Source organism: Rhinopithecus roxellana, chromosome 5 (genome assembly GCF_007565055.1).
Source record: "Rhinopithecus roxellana isolate Shanxi Qingling chromosome 5, ASM756505v1, whole genome shotgun sequence".
Classification (NCBI taxonomy): Eukaryota; Metazoa; Chordata; class Mammalia; order Primates; family Cercopithecidae; genus Rhinopithecus; species Rhinopithecus roxellana.
The window spans coordinates 146,665,845-146,693,454 of record NC_044553.1 but is presented as its reverse complement, the minus strand read 5'-3'; the positions used below and the strand labels follow the sequence as shown (position 1 = coordinate 146,693,454).

At 45.6% G+C, this 27,610-nt stretch overlaps 1 protein-coding gene across 2 annotated transcripts in view; it reads left to right on the top strand.

The window, feature by feature from the left end:
- Positions 1 to 27,610, top strand: part of KCNK10 (potassium two pore domain channel subfamily K member 10) — a 143,250-nt gene that overhangs the window by 56,079 nt on the left and 59,561 nt on the right. For both annotated transcript variants that reach the window (XM_010383873.2, XM_010383872.1), the window contains exon 2: positions 10,157 to 10,512. In XM_010383873.2, the coding sequence (XP_010382175.1) occupies positions 10,157 to 10,512 (356 nt within the window). The remainder of the gene's footprint in view (positions 1 to 10,156; positions 10,513 to 27,610) is intronic.

Here is a 27,610-nt window from a genome sequence, read left to right as displayed (position 1 = left end):
GCAGCAAGAGAGAGAAAGTGGTAAAAACAGCAAAATGCTGCTATGGTATAGTACTGAAGTCATCAGGCACACACTGAGACTTACACTGTGAGTAAGGCCTTGTGAATGGTGCTGGAGACGGAGACTGGGATAAGATCTGCCATCTCTGATGCTGACGCCCAGCCTGGTTCTCCCCTTTTCCTCTCTAGTTTTTCTTTCTCTTTCGTGCATCCCCCTCCATTTGCTGTCCCTTAAATGTTGCTCCCTTGAGCATCATCTTTTACTCTCTTCTCATTTTACATCTCCCTCTGGACCACTTCATCCAGTCCTGTGGCTTCAGTACCACTTACATACTCATCACTCTTAAATCTAGGGATTCAGCTAGATTATTCCCCTGAGTTCTGGTCCCTTATGCCTCATGTTAACTGGGTAGCTCCACCTGCATGGGCTATAAGAGCTGCAAACCTAACTCTCCTGCATTTTCTGTCTTGGAGAGCACGATACTCTTATAAGCTTATAAGAGTCATCCCAGACGCCTCCCTTCTTCCTTTGCATCCATCACTAGGACCTGCACATTTTACTTCCTTAACACCCCTTGTCTCTGACTCCTCCTCTGCTGCTGCCTGAGTTGAGGCCTCATAATACATTCCAGTAAACTCCTACCCACAACCCCCACAGACGATCTCTCACTTGCTCCATGTCTTTTACGCATTGCTGCCAGCGTCAGCTTGCTAAACCCAGGCCTGACCCCATGGCTCTTCTCCCTGTGTTAGCCTTGATGGCTTCCCATGTTCATTAATAAGACCAACAAGAGCCACACTCTCTCCTCTGCTTGTCTTTGCAGCTTTATTTTGATGTAGCCATCTTCATACCCTCTAGTCCTGACACGCAGACCTGGTGTAATTTCCCAAATGCCCCAGGCTGATTCGTGGCTGAGTGTCTTTGTATCAGTTGCCCCCTCTTGCTGTTCTGCCTTCCTCTCCACCTCCTTCTGCCCTCTCGCAGACACCTAATGCCCTTTCCACACCAGTGGGCACCTTGTCTTTGCATTCTCGTCTCCTCTTAGGTGGCACTGACACTCCCTCTTCATGTCTTTCTGTCACACCTCTGTCAAGCACAGCATCTGCACGCTTTGTTGCATTTGCTTGCATAGATGACATAGTTTTCTTCACCTCGTAATAATGTGGACAGCTTACGTTGATTGAGGACTTACTTTGAACAAGGCATTGAGCAACATGCCCTAGATTTTATGTTAAATCTTCCCAATAGTGCTCCTGCTTCTGTCCCTTTCCAGGGAGGAGGAAGGAGGCTTGGAGAGAGGACTGTCTTTTAGGAGCCCTGCCCAGTGTTTCCTGTGAGGGTGGGGCCATCTTGGAAGGTAAACCTATGGTAGGGGTAAGCTGGGTGACTGTTGAAGTCCAACCTTCCCCCTTCTTCCTCTAACCCTGATAACCTTATTCTCTGGGCCCTGTCTGCTGGTGGAGAGGCTTCTGACTTTTTTTCCCCATGCCTTTGGTTTATAAATACAAGAAGAGATTTGGGGAAAGATCAGGGGAAATTGTCGAGCTTACAAGTCCTGAGAAGGAAGTCACTGCTCCTTTAAGTCTCATGTGAACCCCTTGTTCTCTCCCCAGCCTGTGGGGTGAAAGAAAAGCCCTTCAGTCTTTTGGGTCCTCAAATCCCAGTTTATGCAGTTTGGCCCCAGTCAGAGGGACCCTAGGAAGGCAGATTCAGGATAAATTCTGCCTGTCTTCCACCAGAGAGGGGACTCACCAAGTGTGACTCATGCTGTTCAATAGAACTTTTAACATCTAACAAGTATTTTGTACCCTTGAGTAAAAGAGAGTTTTGTAGCTCTTCATGAAGAGAACAAGAAAGGCCAGAACTGAATGGAGCCCAGTGAAGTAGAATACTACCCCGTCTCCTGTCTGTCCACTCTAGCACTTGTACAAACCATGAAGAACTCGCCTTGGACTGTTCACTTTTTGAGAACTTTAAAACCTCGACTCTGGATTTCTGCCTGGGGAAAAAAACGCAATAGTGCCAGGGGTGCTTCCATATGCAGGATTAACTCTGCAGTCAAAGTTTTTGTTGGACAGGTGTGTGAACTTGATATCATAAATGCTGGCCCAAAGCAAATGGAAGAATGGATGAATGAACAAATTCAGGAATGGAACAAACTATAACCAGGGGTCTCCTAGTTGTAGGTTCTCTACTAAACTTCGCATTGAGACACAAAGGAAGGGCATCTTATAATATAATGGGGGATGAGCAGTCAGCTTGGAGGTGGGGGCATGTGAGGTGGGTTTTGACATTTGCGAAGGAATTGACCAAAAAGAAAGAGTCAAGAGGTGAAAAGAATCTGGGAATCAAGACCTGTTTCTCTGGGACAGGTGTGAGCAGGTCTGGGTGCTGCTGGGTTTTTGTTGGGGCAAAGGTTGCTTGTGGGGGCGTGGCAGTGGGTGAGGCCCAGGAGATAGGCAGGCGCCAGGTCCTGGAAGGGAGAGTCGGAGAGCAGGGCATGGAGGCTGCACTTTGCTCTGAATCTTGGTGGTACCTTCAGAGGATCGTTAGCAGGGGTCCGGGTGATCACATTGACACCTGAGAGAGCAACACGCCATGTACGTGGCTGGGATGTGGAGGACGGATTTAAGGGGGACAGGACTGAAGCCTGTCACAATGATTCAGGTGAGAGAAGATGGGGTTCTGGACTAAGGGGACAGGAAAGGACAGATGCGAGATGAGGTGGCAGGCAGTTCTAGTTCCCTCTGACCCCCAGGCTGCCTTGTTTCCTCTTCTCATGGCTCCACAGGATCTCAGTCATTTCATCACAGCCTGATCTCTTCCATCTGGAAGTGCAGCCTGAAGTTTTGAAGACAGCAGGGAGCAATGCTTCGCCCAAAGGGAGAACCTCTCCTCGTTTTGGGACCACGGCTTGCTCACTTAGTGCATACAGACTTAGTGTTACTGCCATTCTTACTGTGATCAGCTTGATCGCCTTTAAGGTAGGGCTGTCCTGTGGAAACAGGGAAAGCATGATTTGGTTATTGGGGTATCTGGAATCAGAGGCAGCAAAGACTCTGCTGTAAGAGCTGCTGGGACAACTGGAGGCTGGTGTGGGTGGAGCACCCGAGGTGGAATCCTGCATTCCTCCTCTTTCCTGCCCTCTTCCTAACACCCTCCCTCCCCAGCAGCCTGAAGGCTGCCTATGCCTCTCCAGGCTGAGCTGTAACCTGGGACTCTTTGGAAGCTCTGAGCCATCAGTGCAGGTGGCCCTGGAATGATTCCAGACCTGGAGTAGGGGTGGGAGGTCGGCTGTGGGGCAGGGGCAGGTGAAAGGAGGGTGTCCTTTCCCTCTCGCCAGGGAGTCTGCAGTCACAGTCGCACTTTGCCTGGGTCAGTAGGCAGCGTCATGCTGCTGTGTGACAGTGGCACTGAGACAGCTGCATTTCAGGTTTCCAAGAGACTCTGAACCCTTGGAATGCCATTTGTTTCAGGTGACGTGGAGGAGTGGAGGCACTCAGGTTAGGTGTCTGAAGACGGATTCAAGGATGCCGCTGCTTGTTAGCTTATCATAGGTTGCTCAATGTCACTTCTCTGGCCCATAGTTTCCTCATCTGTCAACAGGGGCAGATAATGATCATTGCCTTATACAGAAGATTTGGTGAAGATAAAAACAGGTTCACTGGCTGGGTGCAGTGGCTCACACTTGTAATCCCAGCACTTTAGGAGGTTGATGCCAGCAGGTCGCTTGAGGACAGGAGTTTGAGACCAGCCTGGACAATGTAGTGAGACCCCGTCTCTACAAAATATTAAAAAAGTAGCTGGGCATGGTGGCGTATATCTGTGGTCCTAGCCACTGGGGAGGCTGAGGTGGGAGGATAGCTCGAGCCCAGGAGTTTGAGGTTATAGTGAGCTATAATTGTGCCACTGCACTGCAGCCTGAGCGACAGAGCAAGACCCTGTCTCAAACAAAACAAAGCAAAACAAAAACAGCTTCATGCATGTGTAAGATCTTTGTTAATTCTTCCATTAACTCTGAAGGCAGGATGTGTCTTATTAATTTATGTAGCTCCAGTGCCAAACGCAGTGCCAGGCAAACTCTGTTGATTGAACGAATGAATGGATGGTGCAGTAATATCTGTGGGGCCTGAGAAAGCCTGAGTAATGTAAACTTATTAAGAGCTTGTTCAACCATGAAAAAGCCGATTTCCACATGTGCCCTTCCGTATAACCCACATTTAGATGAAAATGAAATATGTGCTGGTATTCTTTTTTTTTTTTTCCTTTTGAGACAGAATTTCACTCTTGTCACCCAGGCTGGAGTGCAATGGCACGATCTCAGCTCACTGCAACCTCCACCTCCCTGGTTCAAGTGATTCTTCTGCCTCAGCCTCTCAAGTAGCTGGGACTACAGGTGCACATCACCATGCCAGGCTAATTTTTATATTTTTAGTAGAGCCGGGGCTTCACCATGTTGGCCAGGTTGGTCTTGAACTCCTAGCCTCCCAAAGTGCTGAGATTACAGGAGTGAGCCACTGCGCCCAGCCAGGCAGATATTCTTGAGGAAACATTTTTAAAATGAAAACTAGCAGAAAGGGTATTATTTTTCAACATTTCCTTTCTCATCACTTCTTGGCAGCACTTTTGCTGCCCAGTACTCTTCTGTTGGAGCTGTGAAGTGTGATAGGCCATTACTTTATAGTTCCATTCATTATTGGTACGTTGTGAAGGAAAGAACTCCACCGCCGTTCGGAAACTGAAGTGGTCAATCTCACAGACTGGAAAATATTTTTATGCCTATTTGAAACAAATGTCATTCCTATTTTTTGGGATAAAAGGACCCTTTCCCCCTGGAATTGCTGTGTTTCCTCTTCCTGTTCCTGCACTCTGCAGAACTGACTTCGAAGTCAGATGATTCCCTTCTCAATCTGGCTTCTCTCTTTTGGGCCACTTAACATTGACTTAGCCATTGAACCTGTCTGGGTCTCAGTTTCTTTGTCTGTGAAGTGGGGCTGTGTTGGGCATGAGCATGCACCTACAGGCCTCTAACTGGAGGGGGTGTCGGTGATCAGGGCCCTGGCTGCTGCCCTGAAGTCCACGGCTGGGCTTGCACTGCGGGTACATTGCTCCGGTCTGCTGCCAGCCGGTGTCTGTGCTCAGCACGGATACCATGGTAGGATTGTTTCTGGGAGACGCAGAACTCCTCAGACAGCTGACTTCAGCTCAAGAACTCCTTGATGGGCTTGCTAAACTCCCTTAGGCTGGAAGATGCTTACCTCCTCCTTCCTTATTTCCTTCTTTTTCCAGGGGTCAGACTTACATAGAATCTAGTGGCTGCTCTACCCTCCCCAACTCCCTCTCATTTTCTCTCACACATGCATTCCCCCTAATCAAATTCAAGCACATTTAATCCCTTCTTGGCATCTGCTTCTGGGGGCATCTACCTGGACTCATGCAATGTGATAATTCCTTGTAGTGAGGACCGAATGCAGTGATGTAAGCAGAATGTTTGTCAGAGTGACAGCATGAGTAAGTGCCCAGTAGGCCATCAGGGCTCCTGTCACCTTCACCACCATCAGCACCACCATCCTCGTCACCATCTGGCCAAGTTTGCTTCTTTGTTGGTTCCAGGCACAGAGACCTCCAGTGGTTCATTCCAGGTCACAAGGCAACTTTGTATTAGGGTGAGAACAACTATGGCTTCTAAGGAGAAGAAATGGATTAATGAAAATACCATTTAAAAATGTATCCAATTTGGCTGAGTGCAGTGACTCACATCTGTAATCCCAGCACTTTGGGAGGCTGAGGCAGGCAGATCACTTGAGGTCAGGAGTTCAAGATCAGCTGGCCAGCATGGTGAAACCCCGTCTCTACTAAAAATACAAAAATCAGCTGGGCATGGTGGTGCACGCCTGTAGTCCCAGCTACTTGAGAGGCTGAGGCACGAGAGTAGCTTGAACCCGGGAAGTGGAAGTTGCAATGAGCCGAGATCATGCCATCACTGCACTCCAGCCTGGATGACAGAGCAAGACTCCATCTCAAAAAAAAAAAAAAAAAAAAAGAAAAAAAGAAAAGAAAAAAATTTATCCAACTTCAGCACAATCCAGATCCGTTTCTAGCCATTGAGATGTGCAGTCTTCTTTGCCAAAACAACCAACTCGATCTTTAGTGAAATGCACAAAAGGTTTTGTAATATTCTGAGATCTCTGCCTGTACTCCTGACATCTACAAATATACTCCAGCCAGTAGACCAGGGCTGCTCATTTGCTGTTCCTGAGAACCCTGTGGACGTTTAGAAAAAAAGGTGGCTGCTATTATTCACATTTCACAGTAAGCAAACAGAGAAACTAAGTGACAGTTTCGAGGTCATGCAGTCACTGATGAGTTTGGGACTAAAACTCTGGTTTTTGCTCTGATGCTTTGGAAGCTCAGGAATGGGTGGATTCTGTTCAAACTCTGCCCTAATGGACAGTCTTTTAGCAAACTGGCACCAGGACCTGGCCTGAAGAGACCTTTCTCACGCCCAATTCTGCCCAGCTTCAGGGATGCTAGAAGCTTGGGAAGCATCCATGATGCAGCCAGTGGAGGAGACCAGCCTCCACTCACCTCCATGCTTATGCCATTGCATATCAGCTGATGAAGCTTTCAGCTAATGTTGGTTACCTGGTGCTGTGGAGCACATTCCTTAAGCTGACTGGCAAGCCCCTGAGGCTGGGAGGGACTGTGCCTTATCCCAACCGTACCACAGCCCTTTGTGCCCATTCAGCATTAAATAAATGTATTTATTTATTTATTTGTTTGTTTGTTTTTGAGACGGAGTCTTACTCTGTCGCCCAGGCTGGAGTGCAGTGGCGCGACCTCAGCTCACTGCAGCTCCGCCTCCCAGGTTCACGCCATTCTCCTGCCTCAGCTTCTGAGTAGCTGGGACTACAGGCGCCCGCCACCACGCCCAGCTAATTTTTTGTATTTTTAGTAGAAACAGGGTTTCACCCTGTTAGCCAGGATGGTCTTGATCTCCTGACCTCGTGATCCGCCCACCTCGGCCTCCCAAAGTGCTGGGATTACAGGCGTGAGCCACCACATCTGGCCGCATAAATGTTTGTTTTTGAGAGTGCTGGTGATTCCAATGGGGCTTTTGTGTGAAGGAATTATCACCACCACCAGAAAACAACATTTGCTCTATGCCAGGCACTATGCCAAGAAATTGAGATCCAATGATTAAAAGATGAACTTTCTGACTCCAAGAAGTTGGTAGGGTAGTGGGGAAGATCGACACGCTGAGCCTGCCTGGAAGAGCAGGACGACTTCATAGAGGAGGTGGCTTTTGGCTGGACTGAAGAGGATGGGAGTTTTCCAGGCAGATGAGGGTGGGGAAGGGGTAACTGGCTGAGAGGACAACACCTGCAAAGGTGTGGAGGTGTGAAAGGAGCACTGCTGTGTTTGAGGACCTGCTTTCAGTATTGCTGGAGTGCCAAACTGTTTGCCATTTGACGCTGCTCATCCACGTTGTCTGTGTGGTTTGGATGTGCCAGCATTCCTTCCACCCTTCATTCACTTATTCCACCATCATTGATTGTCTGCCCACCATGTGCCAGGCACTGTGCAAAACATTAGGGATGCAGAGGTGAGGGGTAGACAGGGTGCCTGCCCTCATGGAGCTTTCTGTCTAATGGGAGTGCTGGACAAGGGTGCAGGCTCTATTAGCAGCACAGCATAGTGAGTGCTGGGCAAGGGAGAAGTATTAGTGTGTTCTCCTGCTGATAATAAAGACATACCTAAGACTGGGTAATTTATAAAGGAAAGAGGTTTAATGGACTCACAGTTCATACGGCTGGGGAGGCCTCACAATCATGGTGGAGGGTACATGAGGAGCAAAGTCGCATCTTACATGGCAGCAGGCAAGAGAGCATGTGCAAGGGAACTCACCTTTATGAAACCATCAGATCTTGTGAGACTTATTCACTATCATGAGAACAGCACGGGGAAAACCCCGCCCCCATGCTTCAATTACCTCCCACTGGGTCACTGCCCCAACATGTAGGGATTATGGGAATACAATTTAAGGTGAGATTTGGGTGGGGACACAGCCAAACCATATCAGGACACCTGAACTAATGGAGGGCAGATTAGTTTCCTGGGGCTTCCATAGCAAATTGCCACACATATAGTGGCTTAAAGCAACACTAATTTATGATTGTATGGTTCTGGAAGTCAGAAGTTCAAAATCAGCCTCACTTGGCCAAAATCAAAGGGTAAGCAGTACAGGTTCCTCCAGGAGGCTCTAGGGGAGGATCCTTCCCTTGCCTTTTCCAGCTTCTAGAAGGACCACATTTCTGGACTCAAGGCTGCATCACTCCAACCTGTGCTTCTGTCCTCATATCCCCTCTCTCTCGTGCCCTCCTGCTTCCTTCTTATAAGAACTCTTGTCATTGTATTGAGCCCAACCATGTAATCCAAGGTCATCCCCCATCTCAACATTCTTAATCACATCTGCAAAGTCCCTTTTGCCATGTAAGATTACATTCATCTATGTCTTGGGGATTTGGATGTGGACCTCCTTTTGGGCCATTATTCTACCTGCCTCCAAGGCAGGAAGAGAGAAGGTGCTCCCGGAAGTGATATTTAATCTGAGATTTCTGGGTCAGAAGCTAGATACACATGGAAGCAGGGAGACCCCTTGGGAGGCTGCTGGGCTGGTCCAGGCAAGATGTGACAGTGGACTGGATGAGGCTGCTGGCCATAGGGGTGGGGAAAGGACCAAGGGATGAAATACAGTGAGGAGGCAGAATGAATGGGAGATGTGGGCAGTGGTAAAAGAAAGCCACCCAAGGCAAGGCTCACCTTCTCGGCATCAACAGGAGCAAGGGGGAAAGTGAATGCAGCGTCTTTAGGGAAAGGTTAGCAAGAACATAATGCCCAGGTTGTTGATTCTAATGTATAGCTCTTTCAATCAAGATTCCAGACAATTTTGCGTTTGCGTAAATCTGAGGGAAATTTAACATGGAGTGATTTTATTGGATTGGATAATACGCCATAAAAGACTGACGTTCAGCTCGGTTTCCAAAGAGAGAAACTGATTCCAAGGCCCTAGGAGGAGAGGCGGATGTTTACAAACTTAGATTCTTCTAAGCCACCACCCCTACAGCCAGTTGGTTTGAACAGGGAGTAACATGGCCTGCTTTTTGACTTTTCCAACAGTGATTGATCAGTTTAACTCCCCGCTGGAGTGGGACTGTTTACCCCACTTAGGTAATTAGGTTTATCATCTCCTAATACCTTCTTTACGCAACAGCCAGCCTGCACCGTGACAGAGACTGTAAGAAGAATTGGAATAATAAAGGGAGAGAAACACTGAAGTAGATGGCCGTTCATTGTTGCACAAGACATTTCTGTGACGCCTGATAGCACTGAGTGTGCGTCACAACCCCAAACTTCCTGCCATCGCAGAAAAGCCTCCAGCTGACCCTATTTATTTCCAAAATAATGAAATTACCCTACCGAGAACAGGGACCTTAGAGAATTCTGTGTGCTTCAAAAACCAGGAAACATCTTCTTTCCAATGACATCTTATTGGAAAACAATAGAAGAAAAATTCTATTACTAGTAGATCAGGAGTGGTTATGCCTAAGTCACATCTTCTATTAAGATATAATAAGCTCATCCTTTTTTTCTTTGTTTTGTGACAAGAGGACTTTTTAAGTCTCTAGACGTTCATCTCTTCTCTGCTCTTGGTATCACCACCCCTTGGTAGTAGTTGGGTAGCCCTCTCCTATTTACTTCCTCTCCAAGTTCAACAACATATTTGTTTTTAAATCTGGTGATTTGTTGTGTTTCTTACACATTGTTTCAACAAGGAAGCTAAGGGAGGAGGTGAATTACAAATGACAGAGAGACAGCTTTCAATTTGGACCCTTGTAGAAAAATGTAAGCATTTCAAACTCAGTTTATACTTTATTTTTTTTTTAAACTTGGACCTCTGGTGCTTATTTTTTAGAACTCAAATGGGTACCTAGCAACTGATCACATTTCCTAACCGCAGGCTTGGTGACCCAGTGTTTCATCCTCACATTTGAAAGCTGGCTCAAAGAAGACATCGGTGCTTTGTTTCTGACACGTTTTGTATTTATTTATAAACAAACTCTCTTCTTCTTTATTCCCCACCCTGACTCCTCAGTGGCCGTTCCCGCAGCAGCACCGGTGTGCCAGCCCAAGAGTGCCACTAACGGGCAACCCCCGGCTCCGGCTCCAACTCCAACTCCAACTCCGCGCCTGTCCATTTCCTCCCGAGCCACAGTGGTAGCCAGGATGGAAGGCACCTCCCAGGGGGGCTTGCAGACCGTCATGAAGTGGAAGACGGTGGTTGCCATCTTTGTGGTTGTGGTGGTCTACCTCGTCACTGGCGGTCTTGTCTTCCGGGCATTGGAGCAGCCCTTTGAGAGCAGCCAGAAGAATACCATTGCCTTGGAGAAGGCAGAATTCCTGCGGGATCATGTCTGTGTGAGTCCCCAGGAGCTGGAGACATTGATCCAGGTGAGCAGGGGATGAGTCAACCTTAGACCAACTGGTGGGGTGGATGGCAGTGTTGGTTTTATCTTCTGGGTCTCTAGTCTTGCCTTCAGTTGAGAGGCTCCTGGTGGTCATGGAAGTTCTCTCCGGGGAGGTGACATGTGAGCTGAGACCTCCAAGAAGTGATAGTGAGGCATGTGACAGTGTAGGGGAAGGAGGGTCTGTGTTTTGCATCTTGTCTTGGATGTGTGGTCAGAGACGGCAGCAGGCCAATGGACTTTGGATTTTCAAGTTCAAGTCCACCTGTGTGTGCTGATTAACTCCTTGGTTCTGAACTCTCTGTGGAATGCTGGGATAGAACCCAAAGAAGGAAAGAATTTTAAATATGCAGATTTAGAATAAGCAGGGATATATTAACCTGTCCAAGGTCCATGAGGATGAGGTAGAGAAGAGGCCACCAGGTATGTGGGTGAAGAGACTGTCAGTGGCCTGAGACAGCTGTTACGGTGGATTTATGGGGATGAAATAATATGGATCCCAGTAGTAGTAATCATCAGGTTTGCTGTTTTTGAATACTTACTGTGTATCAGGCACTGTACTAAGGCCTTTACATACCCTGGATATTAAGGAAAAAAGATTCATAGGAAAATGGAAGTGGAGAACTTGAACTGCAGTCTAAAGAAGCAAGGCAACACTTCTGGGCAACGGGTATGGGCTTCACAGTCGTGGACTGTGGCAGTGAGGAGCTATAGGAAAGCCAGAGAGTCATCTACAGGGCTGCGGTGCGAGGGACTGGATCAGGACGATTGAGAAGTCTGGGAAGCCAGAGAGAAAAGCAGTTCCCATGAGGAAGAAAGGCAAATGGTGGAGAGACCTGTTGGAGGGCTTCACCTTGGATATGAAGGAGGAAGGCTGCCTCTGAGGCTGAAGTTCCACTTTCTATCCCAGACACCCTGCTGAACTACAAAGAGTGGGTTTTGGTGGAAGGCAGTGACATTTATGGAGGTGAGGGAGAGTCTCATCTGTCTGGGGGCTCTAAAGTTTGGAAGGTGGAGGGATGAAAAAGACAGTTTTTGCCATTCCTTCTGGCTCTGGGATGATGCACATTAAATTCTAGTGGCTGCAACAATCCAAGATAGTGTAGGATTCACTAGTCTGTGCTTTTTTTTTTTTTTTGAGACGGAGTCTCACTCTGTCGCCCAGGCTGGAGTGCAGTGGCGTGATCTCGGCTCACTGCAAGCTCCGCCTCCCGGGTTCACGCCATTCTCCTGCCTCAGCCTCCCGAGTAGCTGAGACTACAGGCGCCCGCCACCTCACCCGGCTAATTTTTTGTATTTTTAGTAGAGTTGGGGTTTCACCATGGTCTCGATCTCCTGACCTTGTGATCCGCCCACCTTGGCCTCCCAAAGTGCTGGGATTACAGGCGTGAGCCACCGTGCCTGGCCTGTCTGTGCTGTTTTAGTATTTATTTATTTCCTACCATACCAACAGAGTAGGGGAATTCTGATGCTACTTATGATCTAGCACCTTCATAGCAATCATATTCTTGTCAGTTAGTTTTAATAATGACTTGACTCTTAAATAAATAGAAATACAAATTCTTCCCTTCCTGGGAGTAAATATGATTTCATAACTATGCCCTATAATTCTTCTCAAAAAAATAAAATGTTAAAAATCCAAGGGCAGCATTTCATAGAACTGTTGCATAGGGAGTCAGTTCTCCGAATGGCTTTGTCTTCTTTTTTTTCTTTTTGTTTTTTGAGACAGGGTTGCATTCTGTCACTTAGACTGGAGTGCAGTGTTGTGATCATGGCTCATTGCAGGTTCAACTTCCTGATCGAGGTCTCAACTGATCCTTCCGCCTCAGTCTCCTGAGTAGCTGGAACTACAGGCATGTGCTACCATGCCTGGCTAATTTTTGTATTTTTTTTGTAGAGACAGGATTTTACCATGTTGCCCAGGCTGGTCTTGAATTCCTAGGCTCAAGTGATCTGCCTGCCTTGGCTTCCTAAAGTGCTGGGATTACAGGTGTGAGTCACCGTGCCCGTCCCTTTTTTTCTTTCATGGGAAAATGCTACCACATTTGCGGTGATGAGATTTTTGTACTAATCAGTGCCAGATTTAAAGCCTAGCATGCTATAGAGAATGGAAGAAACAATTCTGGAGTAGTTTTAAGTAGGAGTATAATTATACTTATACACATTGTTGTGATGTGGGGTAGAATCCTTTTTAATTAGTTGTAAGACATGTAATAATAACCTGATAGGTGATCTGAAGTGAATCTAGTATCGTGCATGAGTTTTCCTTCTGTAGGCCATAAGATCTTGAAGAAAAGGAATGCATTGTCTTATCTTTACCTTCACGTGTGACCTATGCTTTGCTTTGCCTCTAAATATTGCCCAATAGATAAATGTTTTTAGGGCAAGATATCGGCCGGGCGCGGTGGCTCAAGCCTGTAATCCCAGCACTTTGGGAGGCCGAGACGGGCGGATCACGAGGTCAGGAGATTGAGACCATCCTGGCTAACACGGTGAAACCCCGTCTCTACTAAAAAAAAAAAAAATACAAAAACCTAGCCGGGCGAGGTGGCGGGCGCCTGTAGTCCCAGCTACTCGGAGGCTGAGGCAGGAGAATGGCATAAACCCGGGAGGCGGAGCTTGCAGTGAGCTGAGAACCGGCCACTGCACTCCAGCCCGGGTGACAAAGTGAGACTCCGTCTCAAAAAAAAAAAAAATAATAATAATAATAGAGCAAGATATCAACGTAAATTGTAGAACATTGGTGATGTCACAACCTATGTGAGCTTATCCATGCATTTGTTGATTAGTTCAACATTTCTGTATTTCCCATTCTTTAACCCTCTTCTTTATGAGAGAGCTCAGAGACCTGAATGAAGGACAGGGTCGGGGAGCGTGGAGATCCTAATTCTGATGCTGCCATTAAGACCTGTGCCCTGTTTTGACCTCAAAGATTTCTCTGTGAAATGAGATAGGTGTGTGCATGTATGTGTTTGTGTGAATGTGTTTGCACATACACACGTGTGTATGCATTTAAGATAATTTTATAACAATTTAAAAAGCTGCTCTTTATTAGGCATCTCTTATGAGCTGGGCATCATATACCCATTATCTCATTTAATCTTATCAACAACACTCTAAGTTTATATCATGATTCCCATTTTACAGGGGAGGAGACATCAGTTTCCTCAAAGAGGAACTTTCCAACCACCAAAGTGGTAGAGCTGGCAGTCAAAGCAAGGTTGGACTGACTGTACACTCTCTCATCCAAATAGTCTACAGGCCCTTTAAGGAGGTCTTGGTTTATAATAGGCTCCAGTCTCTTTTAAACATGTGCTTTATGTTGAATGCTGTATTAGTCTATTCTCACTATAAAGAACCACCTGAGACTGAGCAATTTATAAAGAAAAGAGGTTTAATTGATTCACAGTTCCACAGGCTGTACGGGAAGCATGGCTTGGGAGGCTTCAGGAAACTTAAAATCATGGCAGAAGTAGAAGGGGAAGCAGGCATATCCTATATGGCTGGAGCAGGAGGAAGAGAGAGCAAAGGGAGGGATGCTACACACTTTTAAACAACTGTATCTTGGCCTGGTGCAGTGACTTACACCTGTAATCCGAGCACTTTGGGAGGCCAAGGTGGGAGGATCACCTGAGGTCAGAGGTTCGAGACCAGCCTGGCAAACATGGTGAAACCCCATCTTTACTAAAAGTACGAAAATTAGCCAGGCATGGTGGTGTGCGCCTATGGTCCCAGCTACTAGGGAGGCTGAGGCAAGAGAATCACTTGAACCCTGAAGGCGGAGGTTGCCGTGAGCCGAGATCACACCACTGCACTCCAGCCTGGGTGACAGAACATGACTCTGTCTCAAAACAAAAACAAAAACAAAAAACCAAACAAACAGATCTCATGAGAACTCACTCACTGTCACAAGAACAGCAAGGGGGAAATCTGCCCCCACCATGCCCCTCCTCCAACATTGGGGATTACAATTCAACGTGAGATTAGGGCAGGGACATAAATCCAAACCATATCAAACACTTTCCAGAATTTTAGTAGTCAAAAAGCATTAGATGGCCAGGTGTGGTGGCTCATGCTGGTAATCCCAGCAGTTTGGGAGGCCAAGGCAGATGGATTGCTTGAGTCCAGGAGTTCGAGACCAGCCTGGACAACATGACAAAACCCCTTTGTACAAAAAAATACAAAAATTAGATGGGTGTGGTGGCACACGCCTGTAGTCCCAGCTACTTGGGAGGCTGAGGTGGGAGAGGTGGGAGGATCACCTGAACCCAGGAAGTGGAGGCTGCAATAAGCCATGATTGTGCCACAGTACTCCAGCCTGGGAAACAGAGTGAGACCTTGTCTCAATAAATAAATCATTAGAGTTCCTGGCTGCCTAACGGGAATCATTTCTGTTTCTTCTCCCTATACACATGGAGCATCAGTCCTGGACCTGGGATGCTTTTAGATCTCCATCTACTATGACTTAAAGATTCATCCTTGTGTTTATCTACAGTTTTTCTCACAATATAAGTTAAGCAGGTTTAACTGCCGAATCTGTGTCAAATCATTGCGACAAATCATTATGTTTTGCCCTTCAGTTCACTGATACCTTCACAAGGATGAAAGTGTCTACCCTTACAGACCAGGGAGCTTTCTTATACTTTATGCCTCTGAGCAGCACTGTAAATAGTGATCACAAGAAACACAGTATTTAAAAATAGTCTCTCTTCACATCTCGAAGGGTTTTCAGTGTGCTGTGTTTTAATTTGGAAAGATAGTACTATTGTATCTTACCCAAGTCTGAAAGGAGTGACCGGTGGGTAGAAAGTAGATGGAAAGTATTTATTTTGTCATGTCTCTTGGCTGGATTGAGTGAACCCCTCATAAAGCCAAGCTGGAATGTGTGCTTCATATTATTAATAACCAAAATAGAGTACCCAGAACAGCATGATGCACTCAAAATGCCTGGATAGCCTAGAAGAGCCATAGCTCTTAGAGCCATAGTGGGGAGGGATTTTCTGACAAGTAAGACCACTTTATGGGGTACCGTGGGACTCCAGAGGAGAGTGATGGGCCACTGTCCCTAAAGGTGAAGAAAGATGGGTTGCTGTTATGAAGGGGACATTCTCATCCATTCATTTAGTCATTCATTCTTCCATCCATCCATTCATCGTTCTCAGAATTGCTGCTGAACTCCTGCTGTATCAGGTAACATGCCAGGTGTTGGGGAGAGAAAGAAGACATGGCCGGGTGCGGTGGCTCACGCCTGTAATCCCACCACTGTGGGAGGCCGAGGCGAACGGATCACGAGGTCAGGAGTTTGAGACCAGCCTGACCAATATGGTGAAACCCTGTCTCTACTAAAAATACAAAAAGTAGCTGGGCATGGTGGCAGGTGCCTGTAATCCCAGCTACTCAGGAGGCTGAGGCAGGAGAAACACTTGAACCCAGGAGACGGAGGTTACAGTGAGCTGAGATCGCGCCATTGCACTCCAGCCTCAGCAACAGAGTGAGACTCTGTCTCAGAAAAAAAGAAAAAAAAAAAAAAGAAGACACACCTTGAGCAAGTGACTCACCTCTTGTTTCTCTTGTTTCTTCACAATAGAATATAGAATGTGGCCTCAGGGTGTTGAGAGGATTAAATGCAGTAATTCATGAGAAAGGCTTTGAACTGTGCTTGGCACATGGTAAGTGCTCACAAAAGGATTATTACTGCTGCTTCTATTGGTGCTACTGTTCTTAGTATTATTCAGGGAGCTCAGAGTTTCAAGCAGTGGTCCTTAATGGGCTGTAGTGGGGTCACTGGGGAGGCGATGTTTGCCTCTAGGGGGCATTTGGCAATGTCTGGAGACATTTTTGGTTGTTACAGCTGGGGAGGTGCTATAGACATCTAGTGACTGGTGGAGGCCAGGGTTGCTGCTAGATACCCTACAGTGCACAGCATAGACCCCCCTCCCACAAAGAATTATCCAGTTCAACATGCTAATAGGTTGAGAAGCACTGGAGGAAGAGGCATGTAAGCCAATAATTGCAATCTGTTGGAATAGAGCTATCTGACAGATGTCAAAAAAAAATGGAGCCCTAGTGAGGCAAATAGAGCTGAGAGGATATTTTGTGGTTATTTATCTCCTTCAGTCCCCACAGCTATTCTATGAGGATAGTCTTCAGTGCCTACATACAGATGAGGAAGTGAGGCAGCAGGAGCTGAAATGATGGATTAAGGTCACCTGGTTAGAAATGGAGGATCTAGGGTTTACTGCCAGGCAGTCTGACCACATATCCCAGGCTCTGAACCACCATGCACTGGAACAGAAACACAAAATCTGGGAGGGATTCATTGGGGAGGCCATGGTTGGAGGGTATCCCGATGGCTGGCATGTGGCCCATGGGAAAATGCTAACAAGTTTGTGGTGACATAAACATTCACCTTTTGTGATCCTCAAAGAATAAAATCGTGAGGAGCCCTCACTGACTGACGGGGAAGTGAAGAATGAATTCTTCGGTTTGCAGGGATGATGATGTACAGCAGTCTTTTTTCAGGGTATGAAATAATCCCAGATGTTTTAAGATTTTGAGTGTCTTTGGAGGAGCTCGAGTGGTCCCATGGCTGCCATTTCTTCTGGCCATAGCCTCGCTGAAGGGAGTAGCATTTCACAGGAGTGGGTTTAGAGTTGGATGAGGTGCCCATCGGGAAGGACATGGGATTTTTCATTCTAAGTGCCTTGCCGTAAAGCAAACGACAGGGGTCTATTCCTCTCTCTCTGGAGAATGTTTCTGGGAGCAGGTTGGTCTAATCCCCTCAGAGTGAGGAGGTTATCTCACTCCCTGGAAGGCTGGTTTCTTCCTTGGCTCACTTCAGTCCTTGCCTCCAGCGAGAGGGGTCTCTCCAACACGATATTGACACCGTCTGTTCGTGATGGTTTCTCTGAAGAAAGTCCCGGGGCTTTCATCTGCCTGGCTGGGGCTAGGTGTGGAACTGCTTGGAGCATGAGCCTTTTGGGGGGGCCTCTTCCCACCGGCTTTCTCTCTCTCTCTCTCTCCCCGACTGGTCCAGTGACTCTTTATGTTGGTGAACAGCAACTTGACCATTGGTTTTCGCTTTATGACCTCTCTGGGATTCCCCGCTTCCGCCCCCAAGATGGCGTCTCACTCTGTTGCCCAGACTGGAGAGCAGTGGTGAGATCTCAGCTTACTGCAACCTCCACCTCCCGGATTCAAGTGATTCTCCTGCCTCAGTCTCCCAAGTAGCTGGGATTACTGGCCTGCTTCACCACCCCAGCTAATTTTTCTATTTTTAGTAGAGACAGGGTTTCACCAGGTTGGCCAGGCTGGTCTCAAACACCTGACCTCGGGTGATCTGCCTGCCTCAGCCTCCCAAAGTGTTGGGATTATAGGCGTGAGGCACCATGCCTGCTCAGAACTTTTTTTTTAATGCTTTCCAAATAGAGCCTCGGATACTTTGCTCAGTATTTAGGCCTTAGACTGTGTTTGATGCATATTATTTGGCACCATTTATTATTTTTTATTAAAAAAATTAAAAAATAACATAATAATTGTATGTATTTATGAGGTACATAGTGATGTTTCCATACCTACAATGTATGGTGATCAGATCAGGGTAATTAGCATATTCATCATCTCAAACATTTATCATTTCTTTGTGTTGGGAATCTTCAATATCCTCCTTCTAGCTATTTGAAACTGTGTACTAGATTATTGTTAACTGTAGTCATCCTGCATATGGAACACTAGAATTTATTCCTGTTATCTTGCTGTAATTATGTCCCCTTTAACAAATCCTTCCCTATCCCCCTCTCCCCTGACTCTTTCCAGTTAGCATCATTTTTTAGGCACTGATTCTGTGCGAGCTGGGTGCTAGAGAGTTTACATATATTACTTATATTACTTAGCTTCATTTGCCTCTCACCATTGCACCAAGAGGTGGCCACTGTTGCTGCCCCATTTTACAGAGGGCAAAGTTCTTGTAGCTAGCTAGTGACCAAAGTAGGACTTGAGTCTAGTTAGATCTCTCTGACTCCAGAGGCCACGCTCTCTTAATCATACTCTCCTTGGCTTGACACAGTGGGCTTAGAGAGTACATAAATGGATCAAGACAAATTCCTCTTGATGAAGGGAAAACCCACTTGAACGACATGATGAGAAGGCTCCTTTGTGACAGTTAGTGCTTGCCTTCTAACGCAGAGCTCTCTCTCCTGTCCTCTCCCTGTATTTATAACCTTTCTGACATACAGAGAGCCTCCATGACAAGGCTAAGGTGCCAGACTGTTGGCCTCTGGCTTACTGACTCATTTTATTGGCTGTGCTCCTTGGGCCTGACTCCACCATGCTTTAGTGGAGAAGGATTTTGTCTAAGATGTGGGCAGTGGCATGTGAGGAGTGGGAACCGTGCTGTGGTCCTGGGTGTGAACCTTTGATGTTGTCATGGCAACCAAAGCTGCTATTCCTCAGATGAGAGGGCAAGAGATTACGAACTGCCAAAATGTCCTCTCCATACCCAGGGAGATGTTGGGTAATTTGCATGACCCATAAACATTTCCCAAGACCGTGGCTCTGCCCTCCTGCCAAGACCGTGGCTCTGCCCTCCTGCCAAGACCCGAGTCACTCACTTGCTCACTCACTTACTCATTTGTTCACTCGCTCATTTATTCTTTCATTCAACAAACTTGATTGCCTACTGTGCTAGATGCTGGGATGTAATGGTGAATAAAAGACAGACATGGTCCCTGCCTTCTTGGAGCTTATAGCTAGGAGAACCAAATGTTCCAGGTTTTGTGGTTCTGGAGTAATTGTTAATAGTGCCCCTTTCCCTCTCAAAAGTGTCATGGGGCTGGGCATGGTGGCTCATGTCTATAATCCCAGCACTTTTGGAGGCTGAGGCAGGCAGATCGCTTGAGCTCAGGAGTTTGAGACCAGCCTGGGCAACATGGCAAAACCCCGTCTATATTAAAAACAAAGTGTCTTGGTTTGAAAGATAAAATATGGGATTATAAATCATGCTGCTATAAAGACACATGCACACATATGTTTATTGCGGCACTATTCACAATAGCAAAGTCTTGGAATCAATCCAAATGTCCATCAGTGACAGACTGGATGAAGAAATTGTGGCACACATACACCATGGAATACTACGCAGCCATAAAAGAGGATGAGTTCGTGTCCTTTGTAGGGATGTGGATGCAGCTGGAAACCATCATTCTCAGCAAACTATCGCAAGAACAGAAAACCAAACACCGCATGTTCTCACTCATAGGTGGGAATTGAACAATGAGATCACTTGGACACTGGAAGGGGAACATCACACACTGGGGCCTATTATGGGGAGTGGGGAGGGAGGAGGGATGGCATTGGGAGTTATACCTGATGTAAATGACGAGTTGATGGGTGCAGCACACCAACATGGCACAAGTATACATATGTAACAAACCTGCATGTTGTGCACATGTACCCTAGAACTTAAAGTATAATAAAAAAAAGAAAGAAAGATAAAGTATATGGTGACCGTACTTATAGACAGTGGGAGAGCCAAACCTTATGCATGTTCTTACACAAATAATTGCAACTAAAAGCCAGATGAAAGTTGCAAAGGAGAGGGAGCTAGAGCTATGGGATACCCGAAGAGGAGAACTAATTTAGTAAGACAAGGATTCCAGGCAGAGGGGGCTGAGTCAAGGCCCTGGATGGGAGGAAGCAACATGCCATGGCTGAAGACTTGAGAGAAGTGAGCAAATGTGGCCCAAGGGCATTTAGCAAAGGGAACTTAGAAAGCAATTTGGCTGGAGACAGGCAGGAGTCAAACCACACAGGGGTTAATTTTGAATTTTATCTTAAGAGTACTGTGAAGCTTACAGTTATGTTTTCAGCAGCAGAGTGATAGGATCTGGTCAGTCAGTACATTGCCATTTTGGTCCTTCATATAAACCCAAAGGGTTTTATGTTATTCATTCATTAATTCAACAACTCAACTAAATGGAGTGACACCTGTGGCACTCTGCTAAGTGTTTTGCTCTGGACTTCTGAACTGAATTGTCCTCAGTGGTGCCAAAATTCAACTCTTGCAGAAAACCTTTATGGGCCCTTTATGTTGGGTCATGTCCTGCTTGGCCCTATTTGCCCTACACTCACTAGTTGTCCTACACTCGCTAGACTCTCTTGGGTGGCCTTCACTTTTCTCTGTCCCCTTCCCGTGACTGTGAGCTCTTTGAAGTTGAATCTGTGTCTTTTATCACTATATCCCTTCTGCCTGGCACAGTGGCTGACCAACAGAAGATGCTAAAGGCTTGAGGAATGAAGGAATGGTGGTTTTTGTATCTGTTTTTTTGTTTTTGTTTTTTGAGACAGAGTCTTGCTCTGTCTCCCAGGCTGGAGTGCCTTGGCGTGATCTTGGCTCACTGCATCCTCCACCTCCCGGGTTCAAGCAATTCTTCTGCCTCAGCCTCCCTAGCAGCTGGGACTACAGGCGTGCACCACCACACCCAGCTAATTTTTGTATTTTTAGTAGAGATGGAGTTTACCATATTGGCTTGGCTGGTCTTGAACTCTTGACCTTGTGATCTGCCCGCCTTGGCCTCCCAAAGTGCTGGGATTACAGGCATAGGCCGCTGTGCCCAGCCTTTGTATCTGTTTTGAAGACCAAGAGACCTTCATTTAGAACCTTCACAGAAGGAAAGCAAAAAATTCTTTTATTACTACATTAAACAAGTCCTTTTCGATCTGGTTGTCAATAGTGCTTCTCTGGATCTGCCTCCTGGATTCAAGTGATTCTCCTGTTTCAGCCTCCTGAGAAGCCGGGACTACAGGTGCATGCCACCACACCCAGCTAAGACAAAAACTCACCTTTTTGTCATCTTTATGCATGAGCAGATTCCCTTGGTATCTATAGCCATCAAAACTTTACATATTTCCATATTTAGGGACATAAGGATTTTTAGGAAAGCAGTGTGTTGCAAAGCACAGCACCTGAGATGTTCATGGAAATCCTTGTTGTGACTTCAGAGTGCAGATCCAGAGCAGCCTTTGTCTGCCCTGGGCCATCCCCTATTTCAAGCAGCCTTTTGTCCAGGAAGTTTAGGTAGCAGCTCAGGCAGCAGGTGAGCTCTGGAGAGTGCAGATTCGGGTTCTTTGAGCCCAGGGGCACAACTCTGAGTTAAAGTGACTCCTTTTGGTTGTTGCTTTGAATTCAGAAGAGCTGCCCTTTCACCAGCAAAGCAGTCACACAAAAGATGTTTCAATGTGTGCAAGATCAGGTCTGCAGCCTCCAGCCTGTGTCTACAGGCCTTTGAGTCATTATTATTACTGTTTCTATCCCTGGGGTTATTGATTTCATCACTGTTTAGTGAAGGCGATCTAAAGCTTTTAAGCCAGAAATTAAAGAGGTAATGGAAATTGGCATGCCACTGGAAAATGAATTTGCAAATGAGAATTCAAAGTTCTAAAAAAACTCCCATAAAAATAAAACCAAAACCCAGAAGTGAATGCTCCTGTGACTGCATTGTTATACAAATGTGCATGGGTTTGTTCTCATTTAGAGTGTTGCTGTATACATTATGGAATGATGAGATTTTGATGGTGTCTGGTTCCTACAATTGCTCTTATTACTTATCACAATAAAATGTATTCATTTATATAACTAATATTTACTTAGTACCTATCATGAAGCAGGTGCTGTGTTTGGCTCTAGTGATTAAAAAATAATAAAAAATGCAAGATGCCGCCACCCTGTCCTCAAGGAGCTTGAGGTTCAGTATTAATTATATCACTAGCTAATTCTGGCATAGTGCTTACTGTGGACAGGAACTGCTCTAAATGCTTTATGTGTAGTAACTCATTTAAATATTACAGTGATCCTATGAAGTGGGGCAAGCAACAGAGGAGCAGAGAAGTTAAATAATTTACCCAAGCTGAAGTGAGAGGTGGAACTGTGATCCAGCCAAGGCAGTCTGGCTCTAGAATCCATGCTTTTTAGCCATGATGCTCTACTCTAGTGAATAGTTACAGCCCAGTATGATTGGTTCTAGAAGACAAGGAAGCACTCAGTTCCTTAGTCACAGAGCAGGAGTCTCTGACTCAACTTATGGGACCCCCAAGAGGACCTTCCTTGACCTGTGAGTCAATTGCAGAGATCCATGATTACTTCCCTGTTGTCCTTTAGAGTGACAGGGCTTTGTGTCTTAACATAAGGTGTTGGGGCTGGATCCCTTTTCGATCTAAAACCAATGTCCATGGGTTATAACAGGTCTGCAATTAAGAGAACCTTATCACTTTATAATGGCAACATTTATTTTTCCTTCCTTCTCTTTGGAAATGGGCAGAAGAGATGAAAAGCCTGCTAGTACAGCTTAGCTTTACTGACTAAGTGAGTGTTTAATCTTTTGTTTTTTTACAAATGGAGATGAGAAATACAAACGATGACTTCTCTATGCTGTCCTTTTTTTTAGTTGGAGGAAGGTGACATGACAGATGAGCTTTAGAAAAATGTTTAGAAGCTGAACAAACTATTTGTGGAAGGTAGAAGGCTAGAGTTAAAAGAGAGGACTTTTAACCAGCCTTAGCTCTGACACTTCCTAACTACTATAACCGTGGACAAGTTACTTCTGTTTTCTGCAGTCTCAAAAATGGGACTAGTAATAGAATCAGTGATTACAGGATTTTGTGAGGACTAAATAGGATAAGAAGGCAGAGTCTGGCACATTGCAAGTGCTGGCAGCTGTGATTAATTTTAGGAGTATTCCAGAACTTTCCCTGAAGTTTCTAGCGTTGTCTCCACTTCCTTATTTCTCCCCTTATCAAACTATGCTCACAGGAGATTTGGTGACTCATTCTTAAGGAGGCACAGAAAATGATTTTTTTTTTTTGATACAGAATCTTGTTCTGTAGAGGGCAGTCTTGTTCTGTGGAGGCTGGAGTACAGTAGCATGGTCATGGCTTACTGCAGCCTCTGCCTCCTGGGCTCAAGCGATCCTCCCATCTGAGCCTCCCGAGTGGCTGGGACTTCAGGCATGCACCGCCATACTTGGCTAATTTTTGTATTTGTTGTAGAGATGGGATTTTGCCATGTTGCCCAGGCTGGCCTTGAACTTCTGGGCTCAAGCAATCCTCCTGTCTCAGCCTCCCAAAGTATGGGGATTACTGGCGTGAGCCACCATGTCTAGCTGGAAATGAAATCTTAATTTGTGACTAATATTGATGACTCAAAAGCAACAAAAAGCCCTAAGTAAACAGCTACAATAAAAACAAGGTAGCAGAATCCTCTCTTTTTCATGATGTTATTGATCATATAAATATTAAATTTCAGGTTCTGTTCAATGCAGTGACAATGGAAGGAATAGTAACCTTCCATTTAGTGCACAGTGTAATGAATCAGAATTCCTGTAGCTGCTTTTGTAGTCCAGTACGGTTTTGTTTTTTTTTAATAGAAATTGGATAGACCCACTTTTAATGGGAATGATCTCAAGTGCAGAGAGAGCAATGCGTATATCAAACACTCTCCTTAGGACCAGGGCAATTTTTCAACATCAGTTGGCAAATTTGTTATTCAGCCTGTAGAGCGTGAGTCCAAACTGAGATGAAGGAGTGACAGCTTGTTGGTCTGAAAGTTTATTGATCATATCAAAGTATACACATCTATCCCTGATTCCTTAGTGGACTTGATACTTTCCTTATGGTTTAAAATTTATCTTATTTCTTCCTTCCATATAGTCAGAGAGAGACAGAGGAAATGCATTCTCCATCATAAGGCACAATTTGTAAGGTAAAAGAGTGCCCCCAAATATGGCCTGGTCTCATAAGATAATATTTAGATAGATTAGTCATTAGTGAATACCCTAGGTGCTAATGAATTGAGTCTCAGAAATCCCCATCGTAAGGGAGTAACTGGTGGTAGCAAGGAAAGCTAGCGTGTCTAAGACCATATACCATGAGCAAGTATGCTAGCCCACCCTCACCCTGGGTTTCTGTCTCCTCTGCTCCAAACAGACTCTCCACTTGCCCTGTCCTTTCTGCCCGTGGCCTTCACTTTAGATTTATAACCAGGCTGTAAAGTTCTGATGAAAACTTACTGCCTGGCTCCCTGAGGACCTGAGGAAAGGCTAATATTTGCAGTAGGAAATATTTTTTCCAATATTTTTCTAATATACTCCAAAATAATATTTGCAGTAGGTGTATTTTCCTATTTAGGGCAGTAGGAAAATACACGTCATTGTGATATCCACCACAGCACTTAAGGTGCCTCTTGCTTTGCCTTTTTATGGTCTGGTCTGCTTTTTATGAGGGACTGAAGTGGTGTGGCAGTTAGGAAGGCCACTCGATCGTGGTGTGTCCACTCGGGTCAGCCCAGTCCTGACTGCCATGTTGGCTGTCTGTCTGGGTGGGAGGTAAAGGCACACGTGCGTCAGCCTGCATTCTCTTCCCTTCGTCCTATTGCAGATAGTGGGGTGCCCCAGACTGGGTGTGAGCCACCCTGTCCTTCCCAGAGGTGGGAAGCTGTGCATCTGAGATGGAGAAAGAAAAGAACTCGAGGTGGAGAGAAGTGCCTATGCAGAGTACCGGATGGTGAACTTCCTGTTGACAATTCTAAGAGCATTGTTTGCTAGCTTTGCTGCGCACCAGATGTGTACTATCTGGTGTACTGTATCTGTAGTAGTATCTGGTGTAGTATCTGTACTGTATCTGGTGTAGTATCTGTAGTACTAAAGTACTACACAGCACTTTACCATTCTCAGTGTCATGAGTCCCCTGGGGGCAGCAGTGTTGCCCACTGTACTAGGCCCTCGGCAGGGCTGAGTTAATCTGTACTCTAGGAAGTGCTCCGAAAGGGTTCCTATTACTAACACTCCTGAATAAGAAATGACAAGGCACAGTGCCTTATGTCTCACATTCAATTTTAAACAGCTCTGACAACAACCTTGCATGGGTGGTATTAGTCCCTCATTTTATAGATGAGGAAACCAAGGTTCAGAGAAGCTGAACAACTTGCAAGGCTGAACGGTTACTACTTTATCCAAGAACTTTCCCTGTTGCAAGAGTAATGTATGAGGTGCTTCCACCGTCTCCCTCTCTGTACTGAATCTTATGAGGTGCTTCCACCGTCTCCCTCTCTGTACTGAATCTAAGACATCTCTGAATCAGCCACAAAAGTGCCTCGCTGGGTGTGGCCCCAGGAATCCTCTCTGAGACCCTCCCATGGTTGTTTGAAATATGAACTCACCTCGCCCTTGGATGTAAAGCTGCCCTTCCCCCAGCCACAGAAGATTCACTTATATGTGAAATACTTCTGAAGCAGGTGAAAGAAAAAGTAATTGTGGCAAGCAAATTAAATATTGTCTTTCCACTTCAAACCCGAGGCTCTTCCGCCACAAATGTGCGAGGAGGTGGAGAGATGTTGCTGCCCTGCTGCTGGGGTTTTCAATCATTAGGGGCATTTTTGAGTAGTAATGAATGTGGTCTGCCAATTGCCTTTCTCGCAGGGGTTGTGGCTTTCCTTCCAACTGCTAATGGCTGGAATAGGCTCACTTTTAATACACTTTAGGAGCCACTTTCCACACTCATGCCCTCACCCTGCCTCAGTCCCTGGCTAAATCTCCAATTCATAATCCGTTTGCTGACTGTGCCATTTAGGGAGTAAGAACACTGTGGCCACAGCCACCATTGTACCCTCAGATGAAGTCCTTTCTCAAGAGACAAACAATTTGTTAGTAAAATGACCATACATCCTGGGTTGCACCCGTCCCGTGGTCCCAGCATAGTTGTTAACAGAGCTACCTTTTTATTTGCAAGTTCCCTGCTTTGGACAATAGATCAACCCAGCTATTAGCATCCATGCATAGGGCACGAATCTGTTGTATTCTTCAGCCAATCTGAGACAAGCCGAGAGATTACTGCTACACCTTTGTTTGTCTTTCTTTTTGGTGGCACATAAGGAAACAGAGAAACAGATGATCTCACCGAGTGCACAGATCATAGGAGAAAAGCCACAGACAGTTAGTGGTCCCCTGCGGGTCATCATTCATCCCAGTGCAGCACTAACACTCATGATGGTATCACACGCTGTCTGGAGCAGTGATTCATGTAGCTGGCGTTGCCTGATGGGAGGAAACTGGTGGGGGAAATGTGGTGGGGGGTCCTGTGAGGGGCCCAGTTACCTCCTCCTCCTCTCTTTCTAAGCACATCAGCTACAGACCCGCCTCACTTTGTGAGAGGTTGCCGTTTCTCTCTTCTGCCTGTCAGATAGTCCTAATGCATGGTGTGGGAGTGGGAAGGACAAGGGAGAAAGAGGAATACAGAATCTTTTAGATCTTGCCCTCTTTCAAGTCAGCTCTCCACCTCTTTTTAAAAGAAACAAATCATTATTATTTTGTTGTTGCTGTTGAGTTGCTTTTGTGTTTGTCTAATTTTAGAAAGAAGTAAAATGTTTTCCTCTCACACCTCTGGGAAGATAATATACCCAAATTTATTCATTTAATTTGTTCATTTATTTATTGTTGACTTAAAACATTCACTCCCGGGCCATTACCAGTAATGGGTAGCTGAGTGGGTGCGGGAAATGCCAGCTTAGAGGCTAAAAAGGAAATTCAAGGAGGAATGGAATTAAAATGTAAAGTAATACCCTCTTATCTACAGTATCCCCCCCCCATCTAATTATCTGTCTACCTCTATTGAATTATCTATCTGTGTGAATTTTTTGATCCTCGTAAGATCTCTCTGAACTTGATAATGGTTGAAGTTGTAAGTGAACAAATGATGCTCATTGAGTCTGAAATTATTGCATAACATTGGTTGAACCTCTACCCTGTAACATATTTTGAGCTAAACTGTACAGAGCTCAGTCGTGCCATTTCATCATCTGTGTGCTCATACATTCCTAATGGGCTGCACTCCATTCACTTCTGCAGCCTAAATGCAGAGAAAAATCTTAAAAGCAAATGCATTTAATTTTAAAATGTTTTACTTGATCTCAAACAATTAAGATCATTAGAAAATACTTTGAAAATTAATAAAAATTAAAACTATACACTCCATTAGAATTACTATTATTCAGTTAAAAATGATGTTGCCAATTCAAGTGATAACAGTCAGTTATAACC